Below are 14,166 nucleotides of genomic sequence, written 5' to 3'. Positions count from 1 at the left end.
AAGTAAGTAAAACAATATAATGTTTTTACTCCAGCGACCGGCTCACAGCTTCAGCCACACTCACGCACCCGTGGCTCATCCAATCAGCGCTTTGTACCGAACTACACGTGACCAAGACGAAACTAAAACGATACGTCATCAAGAAACGTTGGGCGAAAGCCGTCGCAGCTGTGATAGCCTTGAAGCGAATGGGCGCCAAGTTTGAAGACGTCCATGAAAAAGACGAGAAGTGAATGGGCGTCTTTATTTTTTTAATCTGTGCCAAGTGTAGGCTGTTTTTTTAGGTTATAATCTGTTATCTACTGTATTTTTTAATTTGAATTTCAGTTATGAAAATGCAGCTAAAATTATAAATTCGAGTTATTTAAAGTCATTAGAGTGAAAAAGACAATAGAAAATCTCATAGTTGCATAGATCACTTCAATATTTTATCTTTATATTTAAGTGATAAATATTTATTTTAAACTTGTTTTCATGACATACTCAATAATATAACTGTTAACGTTTGTTATTATTTAAGTAAAAATAAATTTGAGGCTTGCCAAGGGCTATGATATACTTTAGTACCTATTTTTTTCAAATTTTAACATTAGATTCAATCAATTATAAAATATCGTAGAAAGTTCTGCAATCTATTTGTAACATAGAACTAGGTCATCATAATTAACTTATCGGCATTACATTAGAGCCTGTAAATGTGAAGACTTGTCAAATTCCATATTGATAAGAGTATTTAACAAAGTATTAGAATTAGATTTAAGATTATTTTATTAGTGCCAACAAATCTCACCAAGATCTGCATGGATTGATTAAATCATCGAGTTTTAGGTTATTTTAAAATTTAAGAAAGACATTAATTTGTACTAATTTAAACTAAATCTAATTCTCGCTAGATTGTCTCGACGTTACTTTATTCATTGTTATGTAGTTAGTCTAATTGTTTTTGTTTGATGAGTTATTTTGTGATAGGTACATTATAAACAAATGTTATTCATTAAAAAACTAAACATATCTAATAAGACATTAAACAAATTCATGTGTTATATCAATTGCATTTACTTTTGCGCGATACTGTTTCTTGCGCAAATACATATAGTTCTAACTAATGGGTGAAAACGGTTAAACAATAAACATTAAAAAGATTATTATTAAACAACTTGTTTTATTTAATTCCAATTAGATCAAAATGCCCTTTGCATTTTGATCTAAGTAGAATTATATTTCTCGCTTATTTATTCACTAGACACTACTACCGAATACGCAATACAGTACCGCTGATTTTAAACATTGAATCTACACCAGACATTTAGCTTGATAATTTTGTAATACTACTGCGCTCCGCGGTTTCACCCGGGTAGCTCCGCTACTGTTGGTCTTAGCGTGATGACACATTATAGCCTGAGATCAAGATTATAGCCTATAGCCTGACATGATAAATGGGCTATATAACATAGAAAGAATTTTTCAAATAGGACCGGTAGTTCCTGAGATTAGCGCGTTCAAACAAACAAACTCTTCAGCTTTATAATATTACCAGATTGTTTTATTTTGATACTTCTAGTCACCACTAGATGTCACTGATAGAAAATAAATGATTTATGAAATTAACAACAACGCCATCTGTTAGTATCTGGCAGTAATTCTTGTGCAATTAGTTATTACTAGTCATCGCTAGATGTCACAGCAATAAAATATAATTAATCTAATATTGATGTAGATGGCGCTAGTAGTTTGTATATTATTGTAATTTTATTATAAGTTTGCAGTTAAATCAATATTTAAATTAGGGATCAAAAATTTAACTATATATAGGTATATTTTTCAGCTGCTTTAAAGTGTTAGCATTATATTTCATGAATCCTGTAATATTGAAATTAAATACAGCGCCATCTATTAGTTGGAGGCTGTAGTCATTATTAATTTCGATTCCTCTATTCACCACTAGATGTCTCTGATACAAAGTATATTTCAAGTAATATGTCGTGGACCAATTTATGTAAAATATATTGATCCATTACTCGGAACGAACAATAATTATTTGTAGCAAATCATTAAGAACAAACCATGAACTAACGATATGGCATAATAAAAATTTAAAACTACAAAAAAAAAATTGCGGTCGCCAGGTAGGTGAGCTTCATTTCTACATAAAAATATTATGTATAATGTATTAGGGCATTTTCACAAAAATGTACCCCCTGCTTGAAAAATACATTTTTTAATAAAGTATTATATTTTAAACTTTTTTTGGTCTCTTTAAAACGGAAATTCAATATACTTCAAGAAAAAATATAATACAATGGGTTTAAAATGAGAAATCTGTAAAAATAATAGGACACAATGGAAAGACTCGCAATTTTATATCAGTTTTGTGACTATATTCAGTAGCTGGAAAAACAGTGCAAAATATAAGAATTTTTAGATATTGTTTATTTATTAACTTAAAATCGTTATTTTGTATATTTTAAACACTCACTATTCCCAACTTTTGGATCTAAGCTAATTAAAAAAAATAATAGTACATTCAGTATTGTGACTCTGGTACTTTAACTGTCATTATTATCTTTACATTTAAAATGTTAGATACTTTTTTAGAGAAAAGGCAACAAATATAACACTTATGTATTATTCTCCATTAAAGGGACTGATTTGAAGGGCATTAAATGTAAAATCTACTGAAATATTTAAAAAATTCAGCTCCGTATTATAGGGACAGTCACACAACCGAATACCTAAAAAGGGAAAGGGTGCGTTTACATGGCGAAAAAAAAGTACGCAGGCACATAATAAATATACCTAATTATAAACTTAACTTAACTTCAACCTAAATTATCACAATCAGTTCGGACTAAGCCATCACATTATTATTATTTATCTAAAGGGTTAATTACTATCAAGATTCAAGAATAAGAAGTCTTTTTTATGTTTTATATTGGCACTAATCAAATTAATCAGTCGATAATCAGTCTTCGTGATTCGTTTATTATTAACCTTAAATAAATAATCTCAATCACCATATTGGATAAAAAATCTTGTTTCAGTGGACGCTGCAAACACGAAGGTTAATCTGTAAATAAAAAAAAAACCAATGAAAAATATCGTAAAAAAAATTAAGATTTTTGTTTCATTATTACCTTTCGTAGTTAAACAAGGCACATTGTCTAGATTCTTAGTTCTGCTGGATTATTTTGTTTCTTTTTATGCATACTGCTTCTTTTTTTCCTCTAAAAAAAAATTTACTTCCTCATGCAAAATGATCAATCAGCTGTTGCGATCTGTATGGGGAAATTATTTTTATTTTTGAAATCTACTTTTGGAACTCAGTCAAAAATGTCTTAGAAAAATATTTTTATAGCTCAAGAAAATCGCCATGTAAACATTGCTTTATGTGTTCAGGCATGTTGTGACTTTTCGTTCAGCGTATATGTGACCGCTCAAATAGTCACACAGCGGAAGTCACATTTGATAATCCTCTCGTAATAAAAACGGTTTAAAATATAACCACAACACTTATATTCATCAAAACTTTTGATCAACTTACATATAAAAACATTTAAAACAAAATTAACTAAATACTACAAGATAAATAGATAGAAATAAGCCAAAATATGGTCACATACCTGAATGAAGAATTTGGTCCCTGCGGCTTGCAAACACGCGTGCACTCCTTCTAAGCAGTTTTTGGACCCTGAAGGCTTCTAACCTGATAAGTTGCATAGCAGTAGCTATGGTGTTGACAGTAATGCAAAACTATTTGAACCACAGTAATTTCTTTTTTAGAAAATCGGTGACAAAACTGAACGTTCCGGGAAGGACAATTTTTTTGATTTTCTTTTTTATTTTTTTATATTTTATTTTTGTTATATAAGGTTATTATATTTTAACTATTATCACAGTAACTGATTATCCTGGACCAAATAAAACCTTAAAAGATGGTACCTTTCTAACAAAAAAGTTAAGAAATGATTTAATAAACGCGTAAGAGTAAGCAGGGGACAGCGTAAAATTACACATTTTTCAATGGTTATTTATAATTAACTTAACTTTATTTTAGATTATGTCATAGTTTTTGTTAAAAAAAACAAAATATTGTATACGTTTCTTCACTTTGATAGCATATATAAATAATTCTGGCAACTACTTCATTATATAGAATTTAATGAATTCGAGGGACAGGTGAAAATCAGGGGGTATACATTTTTGTGAAAATGCCCATTACATACTTAACTTACTTTGTATGAGACATCTCGTGAGAGGTTTGGTGAGCCGTCCGCTCCCGCTCAAATTCAATTCAATTTATCATTACAATTTCAATTTAGCGTCATCAATCGGAATTTATAAAATATGAAATTTACACATACCAATTACCGTTTCATTGCTTTTTTAAAATATCTAATTCAATGCATTCAGGTATCATAAATTCAACTTCGGTTGATATTACTCAATGCCTAGGATCTTCGCTACACTATTTTACGATGATTTTGATAAAATGATAATTGAAAGTTTTTACATTGAAATGTATAACCAACCTCTATCTAAAACAAATTAAATTTCTTTACAAATTCATTATAATATATTATCCACATCGCCACAGCTTCAATTTGTGAAAACATTATAAGGACACCAGCATGGCCAAAAGTAAAACTTCGATAACTACGTGACATTACCAACCCGCACTTGGCCAGCGTGTTGGGGTCCTATGGTATTAGTAGATAGGTATAAATCAATTTGATGTTGTACAATAGAATTACCTATACATTACTACTTGTGTCCGCAATTACATTACCTAGTTTGCCCTTATTCAAAATAAATATTGCAAAATTTGCAAAATAAAAAACCTTTATGTCGAGAAGGGCTGTATGAGCTGTGTATCTATAACAAGTTTTATCAAAATCCGTCCAGTAGTTTTGCGTGAAAGCCACAAAATTTTTCTCTGTGATATTATGGCTTAGGTACGTTACTTGTATATATTTTGTATTCAATGTATAGAATAAAATTCTTCTGGTAATTATTGCTAGGTATTTATATAATAGCAAATAAAACAAAGTCATATTTTCTTATTTTTTATTTAACCACGCAATGATATTGCCCTGACCATAGACACCAGAGCAATACCACAGCGCGCGCCAACCACAGACAATTAACGGTAAGATTTCTGGTATCTTGCGCGGGCTCCCGGACCGCCAAACTTCTTGGGCTCGCAGCGACGGGGGTCGGCCACTAGCAAACTCCTATCGTACTGGACGAGGGTATCTTTGATTTCCTTCTTGGAGGCTTCATCTACATCTGTAAAGAAAAAATAAATAAATTCAAAATCACAGTGATTTAAGTTTCATGTTCGTCCTTCCAATTTATTATGCATATTATCGAATTAGATCAGTGATAAAGATACCTGAACTGAAAGAACAGAATTATTATATTAATTTTCTAATTAAAACATGAATGGTATAAGAAAACTCAATTTCTCTTTTATACCACCACAATCTTAATTACGAAAATGTATATGGATGAACTTTCAGTTTTAAATTACTAATCATATTATTATAAACAAAAAATTGTGTACATTTATGAAAAACAATAACAAGATATTATGAAAATCCAGAATTTTATTTATAGATGTAAACACTAAACAGTCCTACACATTAAGTATTATGTTTGGTTGAAAATTCAATTTTATAAAGTCTAAATATAAATAGTTTAAATAAATGTTGCGATCATTTCAAACGAGCAAGGTATAGAAGACACATGCTGCTTGGTAATGTCACTGTTGATCTCCTTTCCCTGAAATGACTACCTTATATGGTGACAAGGCAGCTTTGGAAGGAAAGGGATTTTTGTTAGTTTTGTATGAATACACTTAATAAGCATTTACTTATAACAGATTATAATACATTTGTCACTTTAAAGTTTAGTCCTACTAATATTATAAATGCGAAAGTTTGTGAGGATGTGTGTGTGTTTGTTACTCTTTCACGCAAATACTACTGAACCGATTACAATGAAATTTAGCACACATATAGAGGGTAACTTGCATTAACACATATGATAGGTTTTATCCCGGAAATCCCACGGGAAGGGGAACTATGCAGGTTTTCCTTTGAAAATGCGGGCGAAGCCGCGGGCGGTAATCTAGTATGTTAATAAACTAGACTCTAGAGCATTCACTTCTCCATTTTTAGTTAAATTGGTATATTTTACATTCAAATTCATGAAAACAGCGAATATGACGCTTACTTCCATTGAAAAAGGATAAAACCAAAATTTAATACAAATTACAACAAAATGTAACAGAAAAATGTTTACTCCTCGTGATACTTCGAAAAGTGCATCAAGCTTTCGCATTAATAATACTACATTGAAAAGCTTTTGTAAACCGAGGTTATACTGTACTAGCCGCGCCTCGCGGTTTCACCCGCGTGGCTCCGTTCCTGTTGGTGTTAGCGTGATGATATACAGCCTATTATAGCCTTCCTCGGTAAATGAGCTATCTAAGAACGAAAGAATTTTTCCAATCGGACCAGTAGTTCCTGAGATTAGCGAATTCAAACATACAAACAAACAAACTTTTCAGCTTTATAATATTAGTATTAGGGCATGCAGAACCGAGTCCGGTTCCAAGTTTCTGAAACCCGGTTCCAAATCGAGCTCAGAACCGGGTAGAATCTTTTATAATACTTCGGAAAAAATACGAAATTAAACAAAAGTATCTGTAAAAGTAGCTGATGGGCCTTTTATTTTACGCGGCTTGTGTCTTATTATTAAATTAATAAAGAAACGAAATTTCAATACTTCTCTTTATTTATCAGTCTTATAAAAGTATCTTGTTATCATAATATCACATATAAACTTAAACCTTATTCATTAACTGCAAACTGTAAAGCAAAAAACCGGCCAAGTGCGAGTCGGACTCGCGCTCTGAGAAACCTATTTTTTATAATGTTTACAACATTTTAAACTTACAACTTTAAAATTTATGTTTCTAGCAATTTTTCCTTTATCTGTGTTATAAGACGTTACTTTTACCAAATTTAAAGGCTCTGTGTTCATGAAAAGTACCCAGGTGTAGGTTTTGAGTCCCATGCGAATGTCGAAATTTGCGAAAATTTTCAGCATTTATGGCTGTATCTTTTGATGCGTTGACTTGCGAGTTTGACTTTTTCACAGCATCAAGGGACCGAAGACTTGAGTATTCGATATAAATTTCAGCTTGATACCAAAAACAAAAACATGACTGGATCATTATATGAAACAGTAAAATCAACAGCTTTTCAAATTCACGACAAATGTAATAAAAATATTTCTGTAGCTTATTTTTGTCATTTTCGAAGCCTAATTTTTTTTTTTTTTGGGTAATACAACCGTAGGAAACTTATAGCATCTAAGGTTAGTTAACCAATCAGAGCCACGCTTGAGGCGTGGCACGAAAATTCGCGATGCACGTGAGTCTGACGTTGCCAGATACAATAAATTTGTTAAAATAACGCAGCAAAATATAAATAATACTTTATATTTTAATATTTTGGTCGGAACCGGGAGAACCGGGTTTCATACTTTTCAGACCCGGTTCTCAAGATCATCAAAAAACCCGGGTTTACCCGGGTTTTTCGGAACCGGGTAAACCCGGGTGCATGCCCTAATTAGTATAGATTTATCAGAATATTAGACTACATAAACTCAATGCATTCTGAACCTAAGTTTAACTCAACTCATTTACTCAATTTGCAATTAATGACATTTTACAATCATCAAACAGAAATTAAACTTGATATAGCTACATATAAATAAAACCTCAATTAATTCTACAAAAGAATAACTGATCCCAAACCATATTCAAAACAATATTCCATCAACAACTAAATTAGGTTTGACACACACTATCATCAAAAATACTTACAATGTAAAAATGAAAAATAAAACTTACATTTCTGGTAGAAGGCAATAAGTGCCTTGGAGATGGCTTGTCTGATGGCGTACACCTGTGCTACGTGACCACCACCCTTCACGGTGACTCTGATGTCCACTCCGGAGAACTTATCCTGAAATATTCACCATTTTATTATCATCAACATTTCATATAATCAGTAATATTTTATTGTTCTGCGATGAATCAGAACTTAAGTGTCACTTCACATCCAAAGATACTCAGGTTCGGAATAAGATTGTTCATCATTTAATGCATTAATGAAATTTATTTTTTATTTATAATATCATCTATACAATATATCATATATATATAAAGCTACACTACCACTCACTCACTGACTGACTGACATCGGGTTTCTCGGAAACTACGGGGAAAGTTGGGGGGATTTTGACGTGATCGTATAGAGGTGCGGCGAGTGACCACCGGAAAAATATTGACATCTCCAACACCCTGGACAAGAGAGTGGACCCCTGGAGGTGCGCAAAAACGGTGATACCTGGAGGGGGGGTGTCTGAACAAAAAATGCTCGGAACTGGTGGCGATTACCAGGGGTGGTGGAAAAATGGGGATTTTCGCGAAAACAAGATGGCCGCCGTACTTTGCCAAAATCGCCGTTTATGAATCCTTACGTCTCAAATTTGGCACACGTGCTCTGTTCGAGCCGGCGAATCGATCGGTGCCCCGTTCGAGTGGCTCCGGGCCCCGGTTTCCGACTTTCATACATTGGAAAATCCAACGGCCCGCGGAAACGGTGCGAGTTGGGTGGGGGGTCCCGGAACTAAAAATGATCACCATCCTGGGACGCTACCAGGGAGCCGTAGTGGGACGCTCGATTTTGGAATTTTTCCATTTTTGGCGCAAACATAAAAACGTAAATTTAGCCGAGGTGGTGCAATGGAGAAATACACCAATGATGCATTCGTACTCGCCCAGCACCCAGGATATCCAGAAAAATCCGAAATCTTAAACTTTCCCTCATCTCTCGAAGACGGTCAACGGCCCGCGCAAACGGTAGCAGCTACATCTGGGGTGCTCAAACTAAACTTGGAGTAGACCTCGAGCAATTACCACAGATAGTGAAAAAAATTCAAAATGGCGGAAAAAATGACCGCCGCCATACAAATGCTAAAATGGCCATCGCTGATCCGATTGCGCTGAAACTTGGCACAGGGGCTTTAATCGAGCCGCACATTAAGATGGCATACTCATTATCGAGTTTCCACCGCTGGTTTCCAAGTTTCATACAACGTAAAATTGGACGGCTCTCTGAAACGGCGCAAGATAGGTGGGGGGTGTAGAACTAAAAAATGATCAGGAAGATGGGGTTCTACCAGGGCAATCGAGAAATTTCAAATTGGACGTAATTTTTTTTCAAAAAATGGCCAATTTTTCAAAGCAAGATGGTGGCGCCGGTTTCGTCACGATCGGTCTGAAAATTGACTTCTGTGCTCTGATTGGTCAGATTTACAAAACTGCATACTCAGAATTTCTCTCAGACCCCCGGTTTCCATTTTCCATACATCACGAAATTCAACGGCTCTCTGAACTGGTGGCACTTAGGTTGGGGTCACCAAGGTAAAAAATGTTTAAAAACTTGGTCCGCTTCCAGGCACATAAATTTTTTTGCTAAAAAGCGAAATTTTTTTTTTTCGAAAATTTTGTATGAAAATTTCCATAGTAGGAAGGGTAATTGAATAGCATCGGCAAAAGACGGCACCGCGGGCTGCTTGCTGCCCGCGCACCGCGCAACTTCGAGGGTTGACAGCCTCCCGGAGTAGAAAATATTTATTAACTTTTGAACTACCTCACGAGCCAAGCGAGCGAAGCGAGCGAGTCACGGCAGCGGCCAGCGTAAATATTCAAATAGGTAGCGAGGAGCGAAGCGACGAGCGTGTTAGGTTAACTTTTGAACTACTTACCGCACGAGCCAAGCGAGCGAAGCGAGCGAGTCGCGTCAACGGCCGGCCTAAATATTCAAATATGTAGCGATGAGCGAAGAACGAGCGTGTTAGGTTAACTTTTGAACAGTTTATTATAAAAAATCACAGCCCGCTATCGATAAGACGTTTCAAAAATTTTACCAATATTTGAATAAGTAATTTATAAGCAGTTTAGGTAGCGAGGAGCGAAGCGACGAGCGTGTAAGGTTTGAACTACCACACGAGCCATGCGAGCGAAGCGAGCGAGTCACGACAGCAGCCGGCCTAAATATTCAAATAGGTAGCGAGGAGCGAAGCGACGAGCGTGTTAGGTTAACTTTTGAACTACCTATCGCACGAGCCAAGCGAGCTAAGCGAGCGAGTCGCGGCAGCGGCCGGCCTAAATATTCACATAGGTAGCGAGGAGCGAAGCGACGAGCGTGTTAGGTTAACTCTTGAACAGTTTATTATGAAAAGTCACTGCCCGCTATCGATAAGACGTTTCAAAAATTTAACAATATTTGAATAAGTAATTTATAAGCAGTTTAGGTAGCGAGGAGCGAAGCGACGAGCGCGTAAGGTTAACTTTTGAACTACCACACGAGCCATGCGAGCGAAGCGAGCGAGTCACGACAGCAGCCGGCCTAAATATTCAAATAGGTAGCGAGGAGCGAAGCGACGAGCGTGTTAGGTTAACTTTTGAACTACCTATCGCACGAGCCAAGCGAGCTAAGCGAGCGAGTCGCGGCAGCGGCCGGCCTAAATATTCAAATAGGTAGCGAGGAGCGAAGCGACGAGCGTGTTAGGTTAACTCTTGAACAGTTTATTATGAAAAGTCACTGCCCGCTATCGATAAGACGTTTCAAAATTTTAACAATATTTGAATAAGTAATTTATAAGCAGTTTCGACTGACTGTAGAATCGCTGTTAGCAGATGTTACAAATGGAAAGGAAATTCGAATGCATTTTCAAATGACTGAAGATTTCTGCCCTGGGATGAGCCGCGAGCTGCTTGCAGCTCGCGCACCACGCACCTTCGAAGGTCGACAGCATTCCAGAATAGAAAATATTTGAATTGGGAATTTATAAGCACTTCCGATTGACTGTGGAATCGCTGTTAGCAGAAAATTACAAATGGACTGGGAATTTTAACACATTTTCTAATGACTGCCCTATTGCTTCAACTCAGGGGCAAAAGGGGCTCGCGGGCTGCTTGCAGCCCGCGCACAACGCACCTTCGAAGGTCGACAGCATTCCAGAATAGAAAATATTTGAATTGGGAATTTATAAGCACTTCCGATTGACTGTGGAATCGCTGTTAGCAGAAAATTACAAATGGCCTGGGAATTTTAACACATTTTCTAATGACTGCCCTATTGCTCAACCCAGGGGCAAAAGGGGCTCGCGGGCTGCTTGCAGCCCGCGCACTACGCTCCCTCGAAGGTGGACAGCCCCCCGGAGTGGAAAATATTTGAATGGGGAATTTATAAGCATTACCGACTGACTGTAGAATCGCTGTTAGCGGAAAATTACAAATGGACTGGGAATTCTAACACATTTTCTAATGACTGCCCTATTGCTTCAACCCAGGGGCAAAAGGGGCTCGCGGGCTGCTTGCAGCCCGCGCACAACGCACCAGCTAGTTATTATAATAAAATTGTAGGAAATTCAAAACTGTACATTATTTATTTTTTTAAAGCATGCTTGGGGCGTGCTGCGTGTTGTGTATTTTGATTGCAGGTCATTCCCCAAGCATCAGTTTTGATTGCAGATCACGCCCAAGGTAACTGAAGGTAAAAATATGGTTTATAGAATGTTAATTGTCTGATATACTCAAAGAGCACTCAATCGATTTATTTCAATTTTTGCATAAAAATCAGTAACTGGTTGAGTCAACATGTAGCCTATCACGCTAAGACTAATAGGGCAATGTGGCCAAAACTGCGGGGCACAGCTAGTTCAAAATAAATTTTATTTTCAGATTCACATTTACTGTATCAGCAAATTATATCAATCATCTCCTATTAAATAACCTTTACAGAGTTACAAATAAAATCTTTATACAAATTTGGATAGCCTTTAGTGTATTTACAAGTTGCATTTTGCATCTGCTAATAACTAATCAGTTTTTTTATGGGCAGAAGCGTTCATCTTCTGTAGATTTAAACAAGCTATAACATTTTAAATGTTATTTGTTGATCTTACATCTCCGGGATGTAATAATCGTTCATCTATCAATTGCGACTTTCATCTGAAAGAAAAAAATAACAGAGATATTAACTGCATACCCTGCCCAATAAGAGGATTGGTTCCTGAAGTTTGTACTGGAGAAGACGGGGCTCCACCAGGTCCAGGGGGCGTCCATTCACTCTGAGGACTCCCTGACCACGTTTGCAGTAAGCTACTGCTGTGGCGGTTTTCTAAAAAAAATATATTTATTATGAACAAAAATATATACCTAATATAAAAAAACTAAATACCTTCGTATCATAATTGTAATATAATTGGTTTTAAGCGAAGAGGTTATTTTAGTTATATGATTTCCGACTTGCTTTTTTGAAAGGAAAACAAACATCCGTTGCTGAACTTTCATGTTAGTGGTATTATAGGTTATGTTGTGCAGATAGAATATGTTTACCTACGCGGTTTTAGATAAAGTATTTGTAGCAACTAAATAAGTACCATGTAGAAGTATCACCATGATAGCATTATAACTAGTATTGCTTAGCTTTTATAAGTGTGTTGAATTGAATTGAAATTGGTTATATAGGTAGGTACACAGAAATCGGCACAGCTGAATTAGCATGTACATTTATAAAGTTCATTCTCGTTCTTATTTAATTTTGAACGTGTAAATGATACAAGACTGTATATTTAATTACAGAAAATAGTTGGTAGAGAAACGTTACAAGACCTATGAAAAAACACGTGGACGCTATTGAAACACTCACCTTGCGGCCGAACACTTGAACGGCTTGAATTGGTTCACGCCTCACCTGAAATCGCGAAAGAGTAATTACAAAACTGCAAAAAATACATAATTTTACCGATAAATTCTCAATTAATTGTAATTTTTATCAACACGCACCTCTTGCGCGGCAGCCATTTTGACAGAGAAAGAGTGAATTTAGACAGATCATAACAAAAATTGAACTCACCACATATAAAATGACAGACTAAAAAATGTATGAAAAGTTTTATAATAAAGTAATATTTAATTTTTTACAAACGATAATTAAATACATGTTATTTTAAATATTTTATAAATATAATGCTACGATTTAAAGATCTTATTTTAATTACATTTATCATTTTACTACTAGCGACATCTAGTGTTCAATAGAATATCCACGCATGTGTAACTTGTTCAATTCTACACTAGATGGCTCTCCTCTTCTTAGAATCACAATGTATGATTCATGGGAAGCCGGCACGTTTTGTTTTGTATTCCGAGCGCGTAATCGTAGTTGTCGAGTCGTGTGGAATGCGTGTTGGTTGTTCACGCTTCGTTTAAAGTGCGTCTGATAGCGCCAATATTCTCGCACGAGTGTATTAAAAACGAAACAAAAACAGTGTGAATATAGTTACAAAGAGAAAAATTGTGTCTTTCTGTCGTAATGAACGATCTTTTAAATACTTTACTGGATTTTAAAGAAGAAAATTGAAGGTAAGTTCAAAATTCGAATGTAATAATTAAAATTTCAATTTGTGTGCACTTAACATTGATTGAAAAGCTATTTTTTATTTGTATTTTTCATATACTTACCTGTACTGTTATTAACACATTGAACATAGGTAGGTACATCAATGTTCAATGTATTAAAATTGCAATTACTTTGTTAATCGAAACACTTCAATTTACATTTAACATTTGTATTTAATTATGAGTTTATAAAATCATCTTCATCATCATTTAGTTTTTAATGAATATTATCCTTTAGATAAGTACTAAATAAAAGACAAAAAACATGATTCATGTAGGAATGTGACCAGTCAACATCAACAAACGCAACCCAGTTAATTCGACATAGGCGACTACACCACCGAAACTAGCGCCCCCCCAACATTTTATTTTTTTACTCCTAAACCAGATCAAATTTAAAAAATCTAGCTCGGTACTTTGCTAGTATATTACTTGTAGTATTTTTGGTATTACTTTTCATTATTTTGCATTCGGTAAATTAGGAGAACTTTTGATTACCGCCAAAAGTGGCCACTTTTGGCGGTAATCAAAAGTTCTCTAGAATAATGAACAGTTAGAATAGTGAAAAGTAATACCAAAAATACTACAAGTAATATACTAGCAAAGTACCGAGCTAGATT

At 35.1% G+C, this 14,166-nt stretch overlaps 2 protein-coding genes across 2 annotated transcripts in view; one reads left to right on the top strand and one right to left on the bottom strand.

The window, feature by feature from the left end:
* Window positions 1–5,050: 5,050 nt before the first annotated feature.
* On the bottom strand, window positions 5,051–13,008 carry LOC123701430 (40S ribosomal protein S16). The gene is made up of 5 exons (XM_045648906.1): window positions 12,932–13,008; window positions 12,795–12,839; window positions 12,132–12,263; window positions 7,922–8,036; window positions 5,051–5,286 (listed from the first exon to the last, which is right to left on the bottom strand). The coding sequence occupies exons 1-5, from the start codon at window positions 12,947–12,949 to the stop codon at window positions 5,141–5,143; spliced, it is 456 nt and encodes a 151-aa protein (XP_045504862.1). The 5' UTR covers window positions 12,950–13,008; the 3' UTR covers window positions 5,051–5,140.
* A 296-nt stretch (window positions 13,009–13,304) lies between these two features.
* Window positions 13,305–14,166, top strand: part of LOC123701246 — a 29,280-nt gene continuing 28,418 nt past the window's right edge. The window contains exon 1 of the mRNA XM_045648657.1: window positions 13,305–13,510. The gene's annotated coding sequence lies outside the window, so the exon portion shown is untranslated. The remainder of the gene's footprint in view (window positions 13,511–14,166) is intronic.

This window comes from Colias croceus, chromosome 21 (genome assembly GCF_905220415.1).
Source record: "Colias croceus chromosome 21, ilColCroc2.1".
Classification (NCBI taxonomy): domain Eukaryota; kingdom Metazoa; phylum Arthropoda; class Insecta; order Lepidoptera; family Pieridae; genus Colias; species Colias croceus.
The sequence above is the reverse complement of the archived record's forward strand: the minus strand, read 5'-3'. Positions and strand labels throughout refer to the sequence as shown.